The sequence below is a fragment of the Monodon monoceros genome, unplaced genomic scaffold, assembly GCF_005190385.1.
Source record: "Monodon monoceros isolate NGI ecotype Baffin Bay Population unplaced genomic scaffold, NGI_Narwhal_1 Super_Scaffold_9, whole genome shotgun sequence".
Lineage (NCBI taxonomy): Eukaryota > Metazoa > Chordata > Mammalia > Artiodactyla > Monodontidae > Monodon > Monodon monoceros.
In genome coordinates, this window is record NW_021703786.1 from 31,209,566 (window position 1) to 31,228,827 (window position 19,262).

A 19,262-nucleotide genomic window follows, 5' to 3' on the forward strand; every position below is an offset into this window, starting at 1 on the left:
CTCTCTCTTTCCTCCTGATGTCTTCCCATAGGAAACGAAACAAAATAGAAAAAATTAAAATCACAGCGTTGACCTACTTACACCCCCGGCTTCCCCACTGCACCTCCAGTCCTTAGAGGTTCAGCACAGAGCTCCCCACAGGGAGATGGCGATGGGGACACTCAGAGGTGGATCAGGCACTCCCACGGGGAATCGGGAGGGCCGGCTCAGCTCCCCAGGCTGGGGTGGGGTTAGGGGCGAGCTAGCAGGTGGTAGAGGAAGCTGTTGCCCCAGAGGATGGAACCATGGTTCTCCAGCTGTGGCCCCTGGACCTGTTATCAGCTGGGAACTCGTTATAAATGCAAATTATCAGCCTGGTCCCAGACCTACAGAATTGGAAAGTCTGGGGTGGGCCCCCCCATCTGTGTTTATCAAGCCCTCCAGGGGATTCTGATGCAAGCTCAAGTTTGAAAATCTCTGAGACGGAGGAAGCTCCCTCTTAGAGAGGGAGTTGATGAGGTTTTCTAGACAGGCAGGGGATGAAGTGCCAGGAGATGAAGGGGTGGAGGCTTGGCAGGCCAGGGGCAGGGCCCCCATCTCAGAGCCTTGAAGGGAAAGGCTAAGACCAGACCCCTGGGTTCCAATACTCGCTCTAACACATACTAGCTCCCTACCCTGCAGCAGCAACACAACCTCTCTGTGCCCAGTTCCTTCCTCAGGGCTGCCCACAGGCCTGATGCCAATGCAAAGGAGAACCCAGAGGAGCCTCAGTGGCCACCAGAACATGTGGCTCAAACTCGAGCCAGCTGAGCTCCCAGGGGCTGTAGAGCCCAAGGCCCTGGTTTTAAGCCGAGACCCCAGTGGGTTAGAGGTGTGCAAGACGCCCTGAGTGAGTCACTGGGGCCCAGATCGGGGGCGCTGGATCCAGAGAAAGGACCCACCTGGCACTCCCAAATGACCCTTTGCGACCCCCCGAATCAGAGTGTGCAGCTGATCCAGGACCCTCCCGCCGCCCACCGAGGCACAGGGCTCCCTCAGGGAGGAAGGGCGCAGGCCTGGGGCTTCTGGTCTGGGAAGGGGAGCCTGGGAGGGTCCACCTCACTCTGGCCCAGGTCTTAGTCACCTGACTTGTCTCCTGAGTGCCGCCACCCCCCAATCCAAGTCTCCTCTCTCTTTCGTGGTGATTACAGTAATATACACAATTACAGTAATTATAATAATGGCACCATTAGCATAGGGTCCCCCCTCCCAATGTGGAGCGTTTTTTGGAGATTCCAGGCACTTTCATGGGCATTATCTCATCTAACATCATTTGTGTGATATTTGGCCTTCACCCCCCTCCAATCTAGGGAGCCCTCTAAGATCTGCTGCCTCCCCTGGAGCCCTTGGGACTGGGAGTGTTGGGTGCCCACCCGAGGCCCAAACCAGCCCCACAGGCCCAGCCAAGGACGCAGGTCAACACAGGAGGTGGCCATCAGGACCCAAGCAGCTCCTGGCCGGCTGGACCATCACCAGAGCCTGGGACGCCTGCCTTCGCTTTTCAGAAATGGTGGAGAGAGGGTGAGGGGCTGACCGCCAGAGACACACGGAACCCCTCCCTTCAGGAACACGGGGGCATTTAGAGACCTGGGGTCTGACGCACAACGTCCACCCCTGACCCTGGGGAGCTCTCAGCTGGGGTGGATGGGCCCAGCCTGGGGGTCTCAGGCCCAGCTCATCTACGGGGGATAAGGACATGAAAAGCTTGAATCTTCCCATCAGGGCGGCTCTGGGACTTTCTTCCTCAGCCCTGGGGAGCCACGGGTCATTCCTTACAATGGTCACAAGTCAGCCAGTGAAGGTCATGGCTCTGGGGCTTCCCGGGGAAGGGATTCTCCTTCAGGGGCTGGCTCTTCCTCCAGTGGTTCTGTGCTGGTGGGTGGAGCCCCTTCCCCACCAGGGCAGAGGGAATGGCGGGGGTCCCCAGGCAGTGAGCTCCCCCCAGGCCCCACCCAGTGCTGGTCAGGTGGCGTTCGGCCCCTCAGCTCCCCCATCCCAGCCGCCCCATCCTCGCCCCATGAGAGCTGCTCCAGCCCAGTGTCCAGACAGCTCTCAGTCCCCAGGGATGGGTCCCAGTGAACACAGGGGGTGGTTGGATGAGCTCAGCAGGAGACCTGGGACCCTGCTCTGGTGTGTGACCCTCGGCTCCCCAGAAGGACCCTCTCTGAGGCCATGGCACCCAGCACCCAGCCGTACCCCCAAGGAGCAGCACAGCTGTCTCTTTAAGGGAGTCCCTCCTGGGAGGAGCCGGGCTGGGGGATTAAGGCCTGAGAGGAGCTTAAGGGAGAGGAGGGGCACTGAGGTCGAATCCTCCTGAAGCGGCACCAGGATGAAGTGAGGTCCACAGGCTCCGGTCAGGGCTGGATTGCGTGGCTGAGGCTGCCTGACACAACTGCTCATTTGCTGAGGTCACCCCTCTACTGGGGAACTGGCCCAGAGGTGATGGCGGACAGGACTGGCATTTCTGAAAACTGCCCTGGAGCCTGGCTCCTAGGGCGCCAGGGGCTGCTGGGAAATTAGCTGGAAAGAGCCAGTGGTTCCAGAGAGAAAGTGACAAGCACTGGGGGCCATGGGCTACCTTTTTTTGAAGACCCTGACTCTCCCCGCCCTCGAGGCTCAGCAAGTGGACCTCTTCCTTGGGCAAAAACTCCTTCCTCTCCTCTGGCCAGCCCAGCACATCCTTCACCCTTAGCCCCCAGCTGGAGTCACGGCGCCTGGAAACCAGAGCCCGGAGGACACCTTGTGGGGTTTGGGGCTCTTCACTTGTTTTTGAAGAGTGTTGACATCTCCTGGACGCCACCCACCATACTCTACACCCAGCACTGAAAGTGAACACAGAAGGCACCGCGGGGCCGACTGTCCACATTCAGGGGCCTCTTGAACAAATGGCACAGTGCTCAGCTCTGCTGAAGATGGACGGGCTCTGATCCCACAGCCGTCCTGGCCCCCAGGACCCCGTAGCCTTTCTCCTTTGGTCCTCACTCCTACCCCTGCCCCCTGTGCCCCCCAGCCTGGGGAGCAGAAATCGCCGGTTGGCTCCTGGTGGGACCAACTGGCAGCCCCAAGGGGAGTCCGGCCCCCTTGGAGCCGAGCTGGCTGGACTCTGACTGGGGCTCTCGTTCCCACCACGCAGACCTCACCGGCCGCCCGCGACCTTACCAGCACATCGATCCCAGAGAAGGTGTGGTTGGCATTGTCCAGGGAGTAGATCAGCTGGTACACCCCGTCGTTGGCCTCGCTGTTTCCATAGAAACCAACGCCCACCGCAGCACTAGAGGCAAGACCCCAAACTTAGAGGTGACACCCAGAGGAGAAATTTTGTTAGTATACTATTTTTTAGCGCCGTTTAGGCTTCACAACGAAACTGAATGGAAAGTACAGCAATTTCCCATATACCCTGTGGCGCCTCACACGCCCAGACAGCCTCCCCAGCCGTCCACAGCCCCCGCCAGAATGGGACAATTGTTACAACTGACGAACCTACATGGACACGTCATTATCACCCAGAGTCCACAGTTTACATTAGGGTCACTCTTGGTGTCGTAGTACAATCTTACGGGTTTGGACAAATGTATCCGCCATTATAGTTTCATACAGAGTAATATCACTGCCCTTAAAGTCCTCTGTGCTCTGCCCGTCCATCCCTCCCTCATCCCTAACCCCTGCCAACCACTGATCTTTTTACTGTCTCCATAGTTTTGCCTTTTCCAGAATGTCATATGGTTGGAATCCTACAGTACGTAGCCTTTTCAGACGGGCTTCTTTCACTTAGTAATATGTATTTAAGATTCCTCCATGTTTTTTCATGGCTTGATAGCTCATTTTTCTTTCTTTAAGCGCTGAATAATATTCCATTGTTTGGATGAACACAATTTAGCCATTCACCTACTGAAGGGCTTCTCGGTTGCTTCTAGGTTTTGGCAATTATGATGAAAGCGCCTTTAAACATCCATGAGAGCGGGTTTTTGACTTTAGCTGAGGAACTCTTTCCTGGGGGTAGGGGAGAGGGGGTGGTCTAGAGTTCTGGCAGATGGACTGGCCGGGGGAGGGAGGAAGGTTCTGGGGCAGCGGTCTCTGGCCTGGCCAACTAGCTCTGCAGCACATTTCATTCAGCCAACAAGAAAATACTCCTGTTCCCCAGTCCTGGGGCTCTGAAGGCTGGAAGATTGCTGGCCGGGCCCTAGGGATTTTGATGCTACAGTAGGTCTGGGAGGGGCTCAGGAACTCGTACCTTTGCCAGCTCCCCAGGTGACTCTGACACACGTGGGTTTGGGGACCACTGAGGTCTCATGAAATCACACTCACCTCTCCCAAACCCTCCAAGGGTTGGGGATGCCCCCTCCATTCTCTATCCTTTCACCTCCACTTCCCCACACCACACACGAGGCATCTGTCCTGCTGAAATGTTCCGGCTTCTAGAAAGTCCCTTCTTAGGTTGAGTTAGGTTGAGCTGAAGCCTACCACCTTAAATCACGTACCTGCTGGCTCCTGGCTGTCCTCGGGGCCAGACTGGAATAAGCCTCCAATTCTGCAAGGCACCCTGTCAGACATCTGAATGGGGCTCCGTGTCACCCCTTTTCTGCTCTACGAGTCAGATGTGTCCTCCAGACCCTGGTCTACATCACCCTCTGGCTCAACTCTCTCTAATCAGTCCATGTCACCCTTAAACGTGGCCTCTGAGTGAAGCACCCAAGCCCAGCTGGTCCCTCCAGCTGGTCCCTCCAGGGGGCTAATGCCCTGGGGTCCTCCCTCCCTGTCACTGACCTTGTGGTCCATTAATATCCCTGGATTTCTCCCCAGGAACTGCCGCTAAGCCCAGGCGGTTCCTTCTTCCTCTAGTGCCGTATTGCTTTTTGTTTTGTTTTAAATAAAAGAGGAACTTTAAATCCATCTAGCTGGTTTTAGTCCAACATTCCAGCCTGAACAAATCATTCGAAGTCTTGCCTCTGTCACTGATCATACTTTCTCTGACTCACACCCCTGGGGGTCCTCTCAAGATTCATTAAACAGCCTCCTTGAGTTTTCATCCAAAACGCTGATTTTGCGGGGGAAAGATGAAGACACATGTGCAAACGTTTTTACCCTTTTTCTTTAAACAGGGCAGAACCTGGGATGGAATCCCCTGGGAGACTGTTCTAGAAACCTCCTTCCAGGGTGCCCTTGACCCCCAATTCAGTGTTTCTCAGAAAGCGGTCCATGGACCACAGGACAGAATCACCTGTTAAAAGCGTAGGTGGGGGGGGGCGGGGGGCACACCGCACCCATTTGTTACCAGTATGGTCTGAGAATGTGCATTTTAAAACAAGGTTCCTATCTGCTTCACGTGTCTGACGCACGCACGCATGCACGCACCAGCTACAGTTTGGTGAACCCATGAGTAAATCAGTATTCTTTGCATTCAACCAGAATTGTTCAACCAGGTTTGAATCCACTTAACCGCACCACGACACAATCTGTAAATACAGCATCCACAGGGATACTGGGAGGGCCTTGGTCAAATGCAGAAATATTCATACATTAAATGTATTGTATTTCTATGAGCTTCTCTTTAGTCACTTCATCTTTTAAATTTCAGTCTGCTCTGAAAAATACCTTTCGTTTGCTCCTTGTGTTTCTAACTTTCTCTGCTAGTTCTCTGTGTCATGATCCAGTGTTTTCTGGGCACTCGGCCTCAAGCCAATGCTCTCCCATCCTTTTAACTCTCCCTTTCCCTGTTTTCAACAACGGAGGATTCCACTTTTGCGTCTTCTCATGGTCTATGGATTTATCGGAGATGATGGTTCAGGAGGGGCTGTGTAATTGCACCAGCCTTCTGAGACAAGTCTGTGGTGCTGCCCCTCTCTGGTTTAACAGCACCGCTCTCTTAATCAAATGTTAAATCACTCCCAAAGAGAGGTGCACTGGGAATTCTCCTCATATCCCTTTTGCCTTGTTCATTCTTTCTTCTACGGATTGAATCTCCCCTCTTCTCCAGGATGCTTGCTGTCAGAGCTCAGCAAGACCCCCGCCTCCTAATCCCCCCAGCCTCACCTCGTATCCCTTCTCCTTCTGCTTTTGTTGGACCCCCTCCCCGCTTCTCTCCCTCAACTCACTCCAGCTGGGCTCCAATCTGAGCACAGCTCCAGTGAAGGTAACTGTGGGCCTCCACCGCACTTACTGCCTATCCCCCACCCTGCTGCACCCCTACCCCAGCCCCCTCGCCCGCCCCTCTGCTCCAGCCACACTGGCTTCTCTCAGTGCCTTAAAAGTTTTGTCCATCCCGCTCCTGGGCATATACCAGGACGAAACTATAATTCAAAAAGATACACGCACCCCTGTGTTCATAGCTGCCCTATTCACGTTAGTCAAGACACGGAAACAACCTAAATGTCCATCGACAGATGAATGGATAAAGAAGATGTGGTCCATGTACACAATGGAATATTACTCAGCCATAAAAAAGAACGAAATAATGCCACCTGCAGCAACATGGATGGACCTAGAGATGATCATACTAACTGAAGTAAGTCAGACAGAGAAAGACAAATGCCATACGATATCGCTAATATGTGGAATAATCTAAAATATGACACAAATGAACTTATCTACGAAACAGAAATAGACTCACAAAGAACAGACTTGTGGTTGCCAAGGGGGAGGCGGGGTGGGGGAGGGATGGATTGGGGGCTTGGGGTTAGCAGATGCAAAGTATTATATACAGAATGGGTAAACCACAAGGTCCAACTGTGTAGCACAGGGAACTCTATTCAATATCCTGGGATAAACCATAATGGAAAAGAATAGGAAAAAGAATAACTGAATCACTTTGTTGTATGGCAGAAATTAATACAACATTGAAAATCAACTATACTTCGATAACATAAATTAAAAAAAAAAAAAGGTTTGCTCCCTTCTCCCCCCCACCACAGGGCCTTTGCACACACTCCAATTCCCTCTGCATGGAAGTATCTCCTCCCAGCTTGCCCCAACCTTTGCCTAGTTCACGCCTTCTCATCCTGTTGGTCTTGGTGCCCTTGTCACCCAGTTAACACCCGACTCGAGTGGGCCATCCAACTTCACGCCTATGCCTTGTCTCCAAAATTACCCTTTAATTCCTAAGTACTCAGATCAAACAAGCATATGATCCTCTGTCTCTCCCAACAGACCGAGAGCTACAAGAAGGCAGAACTGGGGGCTGTTTTTCTGATCGCCGGCTCCCTCGTGCCTGGCCCAGGTAAGCTGGAGAATTCTGAAGGAGGAGCTGTGCCACATACACTCCCGTTTTGAGTTTTCCTTAAGCGGCAGGTAACGATTACTTATTGGAATTGACCCTCCCAAGTCATTCTTACTGTTCCAAAGTATTCTTCTGTCACTTGCAGTATTTTTTTCGGAAAAATCTGAGTTCATAGGAGAGAGGGCTGCCTGCGTAGCAAGCACTGCTGGTTTCTTGGGCCGTCTCCATCCTGTCTCTCCCTGCCCGCCCTGCACACCTTACTCTCAGGAGGAGGCTGTTTAATACCAGGTACTTTGCAGGAGGCTCCTTTCTGCTGGGAGTCGTATTTGTCTTTGAACTTGCGACCATGGCTCAACCTCTCTCCTTTAAGTTTATGATTTAAGCCCCGGCCGCGTGTCTCACCCAGCCCTGGTTCCCTTCCACGTGTTTGGTGCTTTGTCACCCCTGCAAAGCTGCTTTGAGTTCTTGCCTATCTTTTGGCTTAGATGCCCTGACACTGCAGGCAGGACGGGACCTTGAACGTGATCTAATGGAGAGGAAAGCCCTGGGGATGAGGTGAGCCGCTAGGGATGAGCCCCATCTGCCTCTTGTCCTGCTGCCGAGACAGTGCTGTGGGTTCTTGGATACAATGGACAATTAGCCATGAGGCATTCCACCCCTTGGGCAGGACCACCCCCTGGAGCGTTTCAGGAGGAACTGAGGCTTTTGGAAAAACCTCTGTAGATACAAAAACAAGAAAAATACAACTGGTGAACACAAGGCCCGCGTGTGTGTGTACACTGCCTGGGCAGCGTGGCTCTGACACACAGTTAGGAAGCCTCACTTCACCATCCGAAGCAAAGAAGACCCAGCTGATGGAGCTAAGAGCTATTGATCTTGTGAGAAGATGGCATTGATCTGGACTGGAGTCAGACTTTGATCGCAGACCCCGGGCGGCCGCTGGGAGGGGACAGGACGCAGAGAGCAGAGATGTCGCCGGTCAACTGCTCAGGGAGCTCGCTGCCAGGCTGGAGAGGCCCACCCCGGGGCAGGGGCTAGCTAGGGACGCTCGGGAGCCTCCCCTCGCCATCCAGGACATCTGATTCCCACTGTTTGGCGAGAAAAGGCACAGCTTTCACCCTGGAGACAGGCCCTCCCATCCAGGTACCCGGAGCTCAGGCAGGAGAACGTGGCCAGACAGCTGAGGAGCCACTTGGGGTTTGCTGGCGGCGGGGTGGGGTTGTGCAGGAAGTGGAGGGCGAGGAAGGGGTGTCCTTGTCATCAGGCTGACCACTGGCAAGACCCAGATGGTCAGGCCCACTTTTCTTCCGCTGTGTCCGCCTTGCAGCCTCACATGGAGACCCCCGCCACCCCCCGCCCGAGCGCGCACGCCGGGCCCAGTGCAGAGGGACACTCACCAGCAGACGAGCCCAGCCGCCACGGCCGTCCAGGTGATGCAGCAGGGGTGGCGATGCTTGGTCTGCACCGCACTGCTCTGCAGGGAGCAGCACACACACACCAGGTAAGCCGCGAGGAAGACGAGGTTCAGGCCCAGCCCGACGGCGGCCACCAGCCCCAGGAACAGCAGCGACTGAGGAGGGAGAGGCCTGGGGTCAGCACTTGGTCCCGTGGGTGGCAGGGGTGTCGGTAAGCGCCCTGCCCTCGGGCTGGGCGGGGAGTCGGGGGCAGAGGAGCTCAGGTGTGGGTGGGGGAGGACACGAGACAAGTGGTGGAAGGAGGGACGGCTCAAGCCTGGCCCCCAGGTCCGGGGCTTACACACCTGGATGCAGGTGCGGACCAGGCATTGTCTGATGGATGCTCTGAGCTGCTCAAGAGACAAGGCAGGAATCATCCCCGGTCAGTGAGGTCTGTGGGCAGTGCTGTGTGTGACTGAGGGAGACAAGGAGACGGACGTCCGTGGGATCAGAGCATCCAAGGCCTCCTGGAGGACACGGGGCTGGGCTGGGTGTCTCAGAAGCTGAGTGGGGCCTGTCGCAGGGCGGGGAAGGGATGCCCTGGCGGATGTGCCCCACGGAGCCTTGTTCCAGGTATTGGGGTACATCCTCAACCAGAGGCCAACTCTGCGCTGGGAGAGGGGGGAGACGTCATGAGATGCACCTGGGGCGTCCCTCTCATCACATCTTGAAAGGGACGGCGCCCCCTAGATGCCAATTGTGGCCGCAAAGCCCAGAATTCTGAAGGGGGGAGGAAATGCCGTCTCAGGACCGCCGAGCAATCAGGGTCCTACAGAAGGAGCCGCTATCCGTCAGGAGGCCCAGAGCCCCCCCCCCCCCCCCCCCCGCTCCTTGCCTTCCAGTCTCTTGATTCAGCCAGATGGACGCCAGATGGCACCAGGACTGGTGGCCGCCAGCCAGGGCTGGACCTGGCTCTAAGTCAGGCTCCTGAGCTGACAGCCTCGCCCTGCTGCCCACGTGCCCCGGGTCGTTCCCAGCCCAGAACCCCCAGCGCTCCAGTCTGGGCTGTCGGGGCAGGGTGATGAGCAGAGTCGGGGGGGACACTGGGGCCCTTCTGGGCTAAGGGGGAGACAAGACTCAGGCAGGAGCATGCGCACACCGGGAGACAACCCTGAACACAGAGGCTGGGGTCTGCAGTCCCGAGGCCCGGGGTCGTCTTGGACGGGGGTGGGCAGAGCCTCACAGGGGAGAGGGTGTCTGCTGAGCCCACGCAGCCGCTCGGGCCCGTGAGGGCTTGGGCCGGCCTGCGGACCCCTGGCCTGACCTGCTCAGCTGGTCACCTGGACCGACGGGTTTCCGAGCCTCACGGACAAATGGCCAAAGCAGTGGGGACAGCCCAGAAGAGGACAGGAGAGATGGCTCAGGGTGGATGTGACGAAGTGTGGCTTTCGCCTCCACCTGGGATAAATATGTCTTAGGTACTGCCAGGAACTTGCTCCCCGACCCCCGACTCAGCAGCATGGGTGGTAAGCCCTCCTCCTCCAGGTAGCTGGGGAGGCCCAGTGGACCTGACCACACCCCCCTGCGGAAGTCCTCCTGGGTGGCAGGCGCTGGGGCTCCCGGGCCAGGGCCACTGGGCCTGTCCCATGGACTGTGCCAGGAGGCTGGCCTGGTGAGACGGTGGAAGAAGCTGCCACTAGCCGGCCCCCAGCCCATGCCCCTCACTGGAGGCCCTGTAGCCCCAGGCCAAGGGGAAGAAGGCTAGGATGGGGGTTTAGAGCCTTGCTATTCAAAGCGAAGTTCACCAACCCTGGGGCATTGACATCTTCTGAAATGCAGAACACACCTTCTCAAGCCCCACCCTGGACCCAGTGAATCAGAACTGCACCAAGAGATATCCCAAGAGATCTGTATCTCATTGAAGTTGGGGAAACCCTGATTAGTGTCAACAGACTTTCTCAAACTGTTTATAGTAGCTAAACCTTTTCTTCAGACTCCAGAGCGCTGATATACAGAGAGCCTCTGACTGAGGGGTGGACGTAAATGTCAAGCTTTGTCCTGGCCACCCCCTCGCAGGCCTGAGGCCCCTCTGCTAAAGCCCAGGACCCCCGTCACAAGTTGCAAACCACTGTGCAGTGTGCGTATACCCCAAGAGCCAGCAACCCCACTCCTGCATATTCACCTGGCAGAAAGGAGGGCTCATGTCCCCCACAAGATACATGCAAGAATGTTCACAGCAGCCTAACACTGCGGTAATAGCCAAACACCAGAAACAAGTGAAATGTCCACCAACAAGAGATCGGATAGATAACAGGGATTGGAGCCACACGATGGAATATGACGCAGTTATGAAAAGTCAACTGCGGCGACAGCCAGTGATGTGGGAGAACCTCACAGATGTAATGGTGGAGGAAACAAGCCAGATGACACAGCAGAGACTGTGTGGTTTAACTGACGTAAGATGCAGTCAGAGAAACTCATCTGTAGTGACAGCGGTCTGAATAGTAACAACCTTTGGGAGGGAATCAAGTGGGATGGAGCCTCCTGGGGGGTCAGGAATACACTTTGACTGGGATGGTGTCACACACACACACACACACGTATTGAGGTGTACACTTAGGGATGTGCACTTCCCTGTAAGTTAATCCTAATTAAAAAGAAAGTAACAAAAACCTGGATAAACCTTTTGTATAGATTAGAGACTGGTTAACAGCCATATTTCCTCCCAGCTACCCTGGACAACCTCACCCTCAATCTCCCCCCAAACAGGAAAACCCACTGACTATCATGGATCCCCATCCACCAAGGAAGGACCTCCAAGGAGTAATCTCGACTTGGGTTGGTGCCGTTTCAATCTCTCCAAACCACAGCCAGTCCCCACCCCTGAGCCCCTGCCCTGGCTCCCCCGTTTCATGCCTCACAGCCAACTCCGGACTCCTGACCTCCTGCAAGCCTCGTCTCGTGCGCAGGGCCCTGGGATTTCAAGGCCAGGGGGCAGGGGTGGGGCTCCCCAAGCTGGGCATCTGGCCTCATTCGATTACTCTTGGTGCAGCCCAGCCCTGGGGAGGCCCTGTCTGGGAAACCCAAATGCGGAGGCCCTTTTGTTAGCAGTTCCCCTCCAGAACTTTCCTCGGGCGCTGGGAGCACCAGGGCAGGGGCAGAGGTTAGGGTTAGGGAAGGAGGAGTTGGAGGGGGGAGGGAAGAGGAGCCTGAAGAGCCACCTCCCACGGCCACCTTGGTGTCACCGGCCACCTTGGTGTCACCGGCCAGCGGCCAACGGGCTATTATTTTCCGGCTGCTAATTAACACTGCGGGTCCCCGTGTGTCTGGGTGCGGGGAGGGCATTACAGGGAGGACCTCCCGTCCAGAGGAAGCCAGGAGCTCTGCTCACACGGCCTCCTGCTCTGACAGCTCCGAGAAGGGAGCGCTCCAGGGCAGCTCCTGCGGCCACGCCTCCCCGCCCCCGCGTCAGGGCTCGGGCCTCTCCCTCATGGCAGTAACTTCCATTAGTTCTGGTTTGTCACTTTGCGATGAGAAGCCAGAGCACGAACCCAGGACCCAAGCTGGGGGCAGCACTGACCGACTGGCATTCTGGGAACGCCGAAGCTGCAGCTGCACCGCGAGGGTCTCCTGCACTGGGGCGGGGGAGTGGGCAACAGCCCGAGCGCCCCTCGCCCCGAGACCCCAGGAGACAGAGAGTGAGCCAGCCGAGGGGCGAGGCCAGGGCGAGAGGAGCCGGAGGGAGAGGCAGTGACTGGATAGGGTGCAGCCCCTCCCCCCCGGGGGCAGGGCGCAGCGTGACTGTCCAGCTGACCGTGACTCAGGGCTCAGACTGAGTGAAGGGGGCTTCCTCTTCCCAAGCTCGGCTCCCCTCAAATCCTGCCGGCGGGCCTCCCCGCCTGGCCTTTCCTCCTGAAGACTGTCCCCCGAGTTGGGGGAGCCCTGTAGTTCTGGGTCTAGCCCCTCCCCCGGCCTAAGGACACACACTTGGGACTCTCTGGGGAGTCTAGGAGCGGAACCACCTAACATCAACACACGGAAATCCGTGCCTCCGTGTAAAAAATTAAGAGTGTCTCCTCTACTTCCTCATGCGCGTCCCAAGAGAACGGCTGGGCTATGGATGCGGCTGGGCTATGGATGCGGGGCAAGGAAAGACGACGCAGGGAACACACAGGAGGCTCCTGCACATCCGCAGGCAGGAGCAGCAGTAAAGCTTGGCGCAGCACTCTGGAGCCTCCAGGCCTTTCAGGGACATCACCTCCTCGGTGTCTGGTCTCCCACCTCTCCGGGGAGGCGGCTGCATGCTGACGGTGGCAACTGAAGGAGGAAACTGAAGTGGCTTGTTCTGGGAGTCACTGCTGGGGGCAGTGCCAGGGGCCCTTTCTGTTGTCCCCAACTCTGTCCAATGGGCACCTGGCCAGCTGGGGCTTACTCCTTGCCAAGCAGGGCTTGTGGCAACTTAGGAAGTGCCGGGCGCTGGCCACATGCTTTACACCCACTAACTGATTGGGTCCCTTCAGTAGCCCTTCGAAGCAGGGATCTGCTCCATCTCCACTCCTTCTCTCCGGGCAGAGGTCAGCAGACTCAGGCTGAGAGGTCTGGGCTGCTTCCTCGGATGGGGCTGGGGGCCCAGCGGGGCCGGGGCGCCCTCCTCCACCTGGGGCTCGCCTCACCTGCACCTGCAGACAGACTGGGCACGACCTCCCCAAGAGCCTGGTGGATGGAGCCCAGGTAGCCTGAGCGAGGACTCAGGGTCAAGTCCACTGGCAGGGAGGGATGGAAGGACAGCCATCAGGGGGCTTCCATGGCTCCCCAAGACCCCTGAAAGTGACTGGGAGCTCTGCTTCCTCAAGGAAGTTCTGGGAACTGACTTTGCTCAGGATGTCCCGGTCACCAGGCGACCTGCTTTTTACTCCTAGACCTCCTTGCCTTCCAGATCCCCTGCACGGCTCATCCCCGCCACGGAGCTTTCCAGGACGCACTGCCTGTTCCCAGTTCCATTTAATCTTTGTGTACACACACACACACACACACACACACAGTACCACAGGACGGTACTGTTCACTTGGACGTTTGGGGCATGAGCTGAAGCCCCCTCTGCATGAGTCTTTCAGTCCTTCCTGATCAGTGACTGTAGACACAGATCTTCCGTCTGTGTTCTCCATGGGTTATGGTACTTGGACACGTTTCTGAACCTCAAGGCCAGTCTGCGTAATGATTTGCGTCACTGGGTCCTATCACGTGCTATGGGACCCTCTCCGTACTAAGCATGTTTCAAGGGACATCTCATTTAATACTTGCAGAGGAGGAAAGTGAGGCTCAGAGAGGTACAGACACCTGCCACGGTCACAGTTTGCTGAGATGACTGACAGCAGAAGGTGCCCAAGCCAGGGTGTTAACTGACGTGGTGCCCTGACTCGGGCGGTGACTGCCGCTCAGGAGGAAGGGGACGAAGGTGGGGACGTCCAGGAGAGACCCACGGTCAGACAACAGGGGAACTTACCAAAACAGGAGCCGCCTTAAATAAACACCCAGAGCCAGACTTCCCATCCAGGCTCACCAGACTCATGTCCCACTCAGAGCCCTCAGGCGGCCTAAGCAGGACAGGGAAGGTAGGGGTGGGGCTGGGGGTTTGGCGGCCAGGGAGCAGCGGCCCTGGGGATGCTAGCACAGTGTGTCAGGGTCTGAACCCCCGGGGAGGAGAGGGGCAGGGGCTGTGAGTGGGTCCCTCTGGCTCATCTGCCACCTCTCCAGGGGACCGAGGGGGGGTGGCCCAGGCTCAGGCCCTGCCAACCACAGCTGCTGGCCAGACAGGAGCTGTCTCTGGCGGGGGGGGGGGGGGGGGGAGTGCCCTACCGCCCCTCCCCACACACCAAGGTCTTCTCCACCCAGGCCAAGAGTTTACTTTTCCTCCAGGGGAAAGGAGAAAGCTGTGGTTGGAGACCCCAGGGGCAGGATCTGGGGCGCAGGGTTTGGGACACAAGGACGTGGGGTCAGACACACACACACACACACACACACACACACACACACACACACACAGTACGCAAGCAACACAGCTGTCTCTGAAATCATATCTGCCTCTTTTCATGCATTCATTGGGAGCGGAAGATTCCCTGGAGCTCTCCCCAGGTGGCTACATTCTCAGGGAACTGCCTTCCCCAGGCAGGGCTCGGGGAGAGGGTGGCCAGACAGACTGGGAAGGAAGCGAACTCGGGAAGCCAAACCCGGCGACGGATCCCTGCCTAAGAGCAGGAAGGGGTCCCGATTCTCTCCTCCTTCTGGAAGGGCAGGCACCATCTGCCTGGGGCCCGAGGGTGACGGGGACACTAGGGGTTATTATTAGACTCCCTGTCACTGGCGCCCTGCACACCCTACTGGACCAGGATCCCCGGCGCCCTGCAGGAGAGAGTCCTGGCAGGGGAGAGGTGAACAGCCGACTCCAGCTCAGCCTCCCTGGAGGCCCCACTCTGCCCTGACTGGCCTCACACCGGGAGACTGCAGAGAGCCTGACACGCAGGCAGAGGCCGCCGGGGCTCAAAGTCCTGAACAAATGGGCCCCATCTTGGACTTCCCAGTCCTGGAATCTTTGACCCAACAGAAAACTACTCAGCCTGGCTACAGGGGCTGGAGAGGGCTGGGCCACACCTGAGAAGGCTGGGAGATTCTGCAATTGTCTGGGTGGGGAAGCCTGGGGAGCACCCCTTCTCCCCAGGGGTGCAGAAACCGCGGAGGCCAGCAGAGCAGGGCAAGGAGAGAATTGCAGGGATGAGGCGAGTGGCTGGCCAAGCCGCTAAGATCCCAGAAATCCAGGGCCTAGAAGGTGTGTCTGTACAGAGAAGAACGGTGCGCTGGTGTGAGATGGGGCTGATGGGGGCCACCTTCCTTCCCCCAAACATCCACACGTAGCTGAGGGTCCACACCCCTCTCCCCCAGCTCTGTCGCCTTCCAGGAGGGGCCCAAGTAGAGGTGCTGGCAGCGGCTTCCACGCTGCAAGCAGGGGCTGGGGAGGAGAGTTGCTGCGGAGACGAACCGGGAGACCGGGAGTTTCTGCCCAAACTTCTCCCAGAGAGAGCGCGTCTTGTAACCGCAGAAGGAGGAAAACGGCGGGGCCCTCCTCAGCACCTCCGCAGCTGGTGCGGCGGAATCACCGGGTACGGGCACAAATGCCCCTACGCCGCGCGGCGCTGCCCTCCCCCTCGGCGCTCAGCCTCCCCGCCCCGCCACAGGCAGCCTCTGCGCCCTTCCCCCCCGTGTCCCTCGGCCGGCTTAACTCCCATCTTTCCAGTTGTCCCGGCCCATGAGGTTCCCAGACCGGAGGGCCGTGGGCCAAGGACTCGCGGGGAAAGGGGAGAAGGGGCGAAGAGGCTGCGGGGAGAGTGGGGGACGGGGTCTGGACGCCTGTGGAGAGCGGCGGGCTGGGAGGGCGGAAGGGGTGGCGCGGGGACTTGGGGCGCCGGGTCGGGGGGCGGCGCGGACTCACCTCCTGGTAACTCTCATCGCGGGGCCTGAAGGTGCTGTCCACCGGCTGCAGGCGCAAGCCGACGTGCGGGACGCTGTGCAGCCACACCACCCACCAGGGCGCGATATACTCCACGCGCATGGCTCTGCCGGAGTGCGCCCGTCCGCTGCGACCGCCGCCCGCAGCCCACCGCCCGGCCCGGGACGCGCGCGCGCGCCCGCCCCGGGCCCCGCCCCGCCCCGGGCCCACCCCGACCCCGCCTCGCCCTGGACTAGGCCCCGCCCGCTGAGCGCGCGCGCCCTCCCCGCCCTCTTCGGGGTGGGGGGCGCTCCTCGCCCTGTGCTCACCCTCCGGCTGCAAGGGGTCACACCGAAAAGCCTGAAGCGTGTTTTTGGCCTGGAATCTGTCCTGGCCCCACGGGCGAAAGAGGTGGAAGGAGAAGTGGAAACAGCCCCCAGAAGGCTTCTGAATCTGTCTCTGAACAGCACTCTCTAGGTCCCCGGGCTTCTGGTCACTTATCATCAAAGCAAGCATGTAGAGGGTCTATGAGTGCCGCGGACAGTCATGGCGCGAGAGGCGAGGCCGGCCGTTCCTAGCGCTCTTAGAGGGTAGCGAACTGACAGACTGGGGAAGGAAGGGACCCAGTCCTGGGTCACTAATTCCGTATTCACTCTCAACCGTGATTGAGCATTCACTCTGTAAGCCACGTGGGTTCAAAGACATGGTCCTGACCCGGGAGCGCCCAGCGCATCTGCCCAAACAACTAACGGGTGCCGCCTGGAAAGCCCCGGGCGGGGATTAAGAGAAGCAGCCGATTCTTACCAGCCGTTGGGACGGGGCGGGACGGGGCGGGCCCCCTGGGGAGAGACCCTGGAATTGTCCGGAGGGGAGGGAGGGGAGGGAGCACCGAGAGCGCCGGGAAGGGCCGGACATCCCAGGGAGACGCCAGAACCGTCGAGAACACAAGCTTACTGAGCGCCTACTACGTGCCAGGCACTGTTCTGTCCGTGAACAAAAGCGGATGGAAGCTCTGGCTGGGAGGGGATTGCAGTTTAGCGGGAGGTGGTAGCAGTACCCACGTGAAGACGGACAGCGTGCTAGGTTAGCGATGTTCTGGAGAAAAGCAGAGCAGGGTCGGCGCGTCAGGATGCGGGGGATGCGGTGGGGGCAGCCCCGGATCCGACAGAGCCTCGCGGAAGGACGCGCGGTCCTGCGACCCAAACCGCGTGTCGTGACTGCGGGACGCGCGGGGCGGGAAGGAGGGGGAAGGCTTGGGACAAGGTCCAGGGCAGGGTAAAGGGCCGCCTGAGGTCGGTGAGGTGGGTGTGGGGCGGTTAAGGGGTCCTGAAGGGATCAGGCTTGAGTTGCAGACAGTCTGAGAGGTGGTAGCGAAGGGGGTAGAGACACGGGTGAGAACAGAGACCCGGGAGAGGCTTCTAGGTTTCTGGCTTGGGGAACGGGTGGATGCGGGTGAAACTCCACCAAACACGCGTGGCTGCTAGAGGGGGAGAGACCACACACGCCCCTTCCCCTATCAGAGATCCAGGGCTGGGAGATGGAGTCCTGTTCTGTGGTCGAGACCTCTCTCTCCTCCGGGAAGTCGCGGTCCGGGTCAAGGTTCCCTGAGCCTGACTGCGGCCATCCATCTGCGCAGGCCCAAAGCTGAGGCACAGAAGCTGGAGAGCACTGCTCCTGTCATTGGGGTTTCCTTTCATTAATTCAACAAATTTTGATTGAGCACGTTCTCTGTTCTAGGGAATACAGTGATGAGAAAAACACACGTTCCTGCCGGCATGGGAAATTTAATAGGTGAGGGGAGGCAGCCTTTATCCCACTCAGTGATTAACCACAACCCCAGCCCCGCCCAGCCCCCCCCCCAAAGTGCTTTCAAGAGCCCGGTGTCGGTGTGTGAATCGGCACAGAGTCTTGGGGGGGGGGGGACATTTCCTGAAAAATGACACGTGAGGTGAGAGCTGAAGTTAACCCCCAGGTCCTGGGGGAGGGTGGATCCGGAGCAGGGGGGACAGTACACTGTGAGGTCAGGGACCAAGGTCCGCAGGGGATGGAGTGGAATCAGTAAATGCAAAGCCCGCAGTGAGGGGAGCGACAAGAAGGAGAGACTGGCACACTGCACCGACAGAAACAGACCGGTTGGCAGGCTGCCAGGGGCTGGGGTGCAAGAGGGAACTTTGGGGTGGTGGGAATATTCTCTCTGGATTGCAGGGTTGGTTCCACAACTGTACACGTTTGTCAAAGTACAGAGAACTGCAGACCAAGAAGGGTGAATTTCACTGTAAATTATACCTCAGCCTTACTTAAAAAAAAAAAAATATATATATATAAATATATATATATATATTTTTTAGTTCTCCAACCAGGGATCGAACCCGGCTCCTGGCAGTGAAAGCTCTGAATCCTAACCACTGGACTGCCAGGGAATTTCCCAAAATAAAGGTATTTTTAAAAAGAGAGAGAAACAAGTTGTCAAGGTAGGCCCGGGCCAGACCACACATGGCCCCAGAGGCCCTGGTCAGGGTCTTGGTCTTGAACCGGCCGTGCTGGTAGCTCAGGAAGACGGACCTGAAGCGGTTTCGTAGGGCCCTCGGTGGCGCTGATAACCTGCATGATCACGCAGCCCCCATGCAGCCCCGGGACCTCTGGGATAGGCACCGCCTGGTGCCACATACATGTCCCCCCCCCACCCCCCCGCCCTTTGTCAACAGCTCTGGCTGCAGCTGCTGGTCCCTGCCACAATGACCCGGAAGTTAGGAGGATTTGGCATTCCTCTAGGAAGATTAGAGTCACTACAGCAAACTGCAAGTGCCTTAGGGGAGAAGGGAGGGCGAGGGCATGGAGTGTACCCCGAGCATCGACTTTGCTGGAGCTGGGGCTGGGCCCAGAGACAGAACGGGTCGGGGAAGGGCGGGCCCGCAGCCCACACTTGAAGACGCTGACTGCACAAGCCCACCCTCAGGGCCATCACCGCAGCCACGGGGTGCAGCCTGGAACACACAAACCTGCTGGGCCGGCCTGCACCCAGCTAGACAGTGACCTTTCTAGCTGCTTCCCCGGAGGCCTGCTGACCTAGACGGGACGCCAGTGAAGCAGAGAAGCAGAAGAGAAACTGAGACCTCCCAGGGCCTCGTTAAGGGGGTCGAACAGCCCTCTTGCCTAC

At 58.0% G+C, this 19,262-nt stretch overlaps 1 protein-coding gene across 2 annotated transcripts in view; it reads right to left on the minus strand.

Moving 5' to 3' along the window:
* The window catches only part of TTYH2 (tweety family member 2), a 30,911-nt gene extending 21,843 nt beyond the window's left edge, over positions 1-9,068 (minus strand). For both annotated transcript variants that reach the window (XM_029213273.1, XM_029213274.1), the window contains exons 1-3: positions 8,991-9,068; positions 8,629-8,801; positions 3,178-3,289 (exon numbers count right to left, since the gene is read on the minus strand). In XM_029213273.1, the coding sequence (XP_029069106.1) occupies positions 3,178-3,289; positions 8,629-8,801; positions 8,991-9,062 (357 nt within the window). In that variant the 5' untranslated portion in view covers positions 9,063-9,068. The remainder of the gene's footprint in view (positions 1-3,177; positions 3,290-8,628; positions 8,802-8,990) is intronic.
* Positions 9,069-19,262: the final 10,194 nt, after the last annotated feature.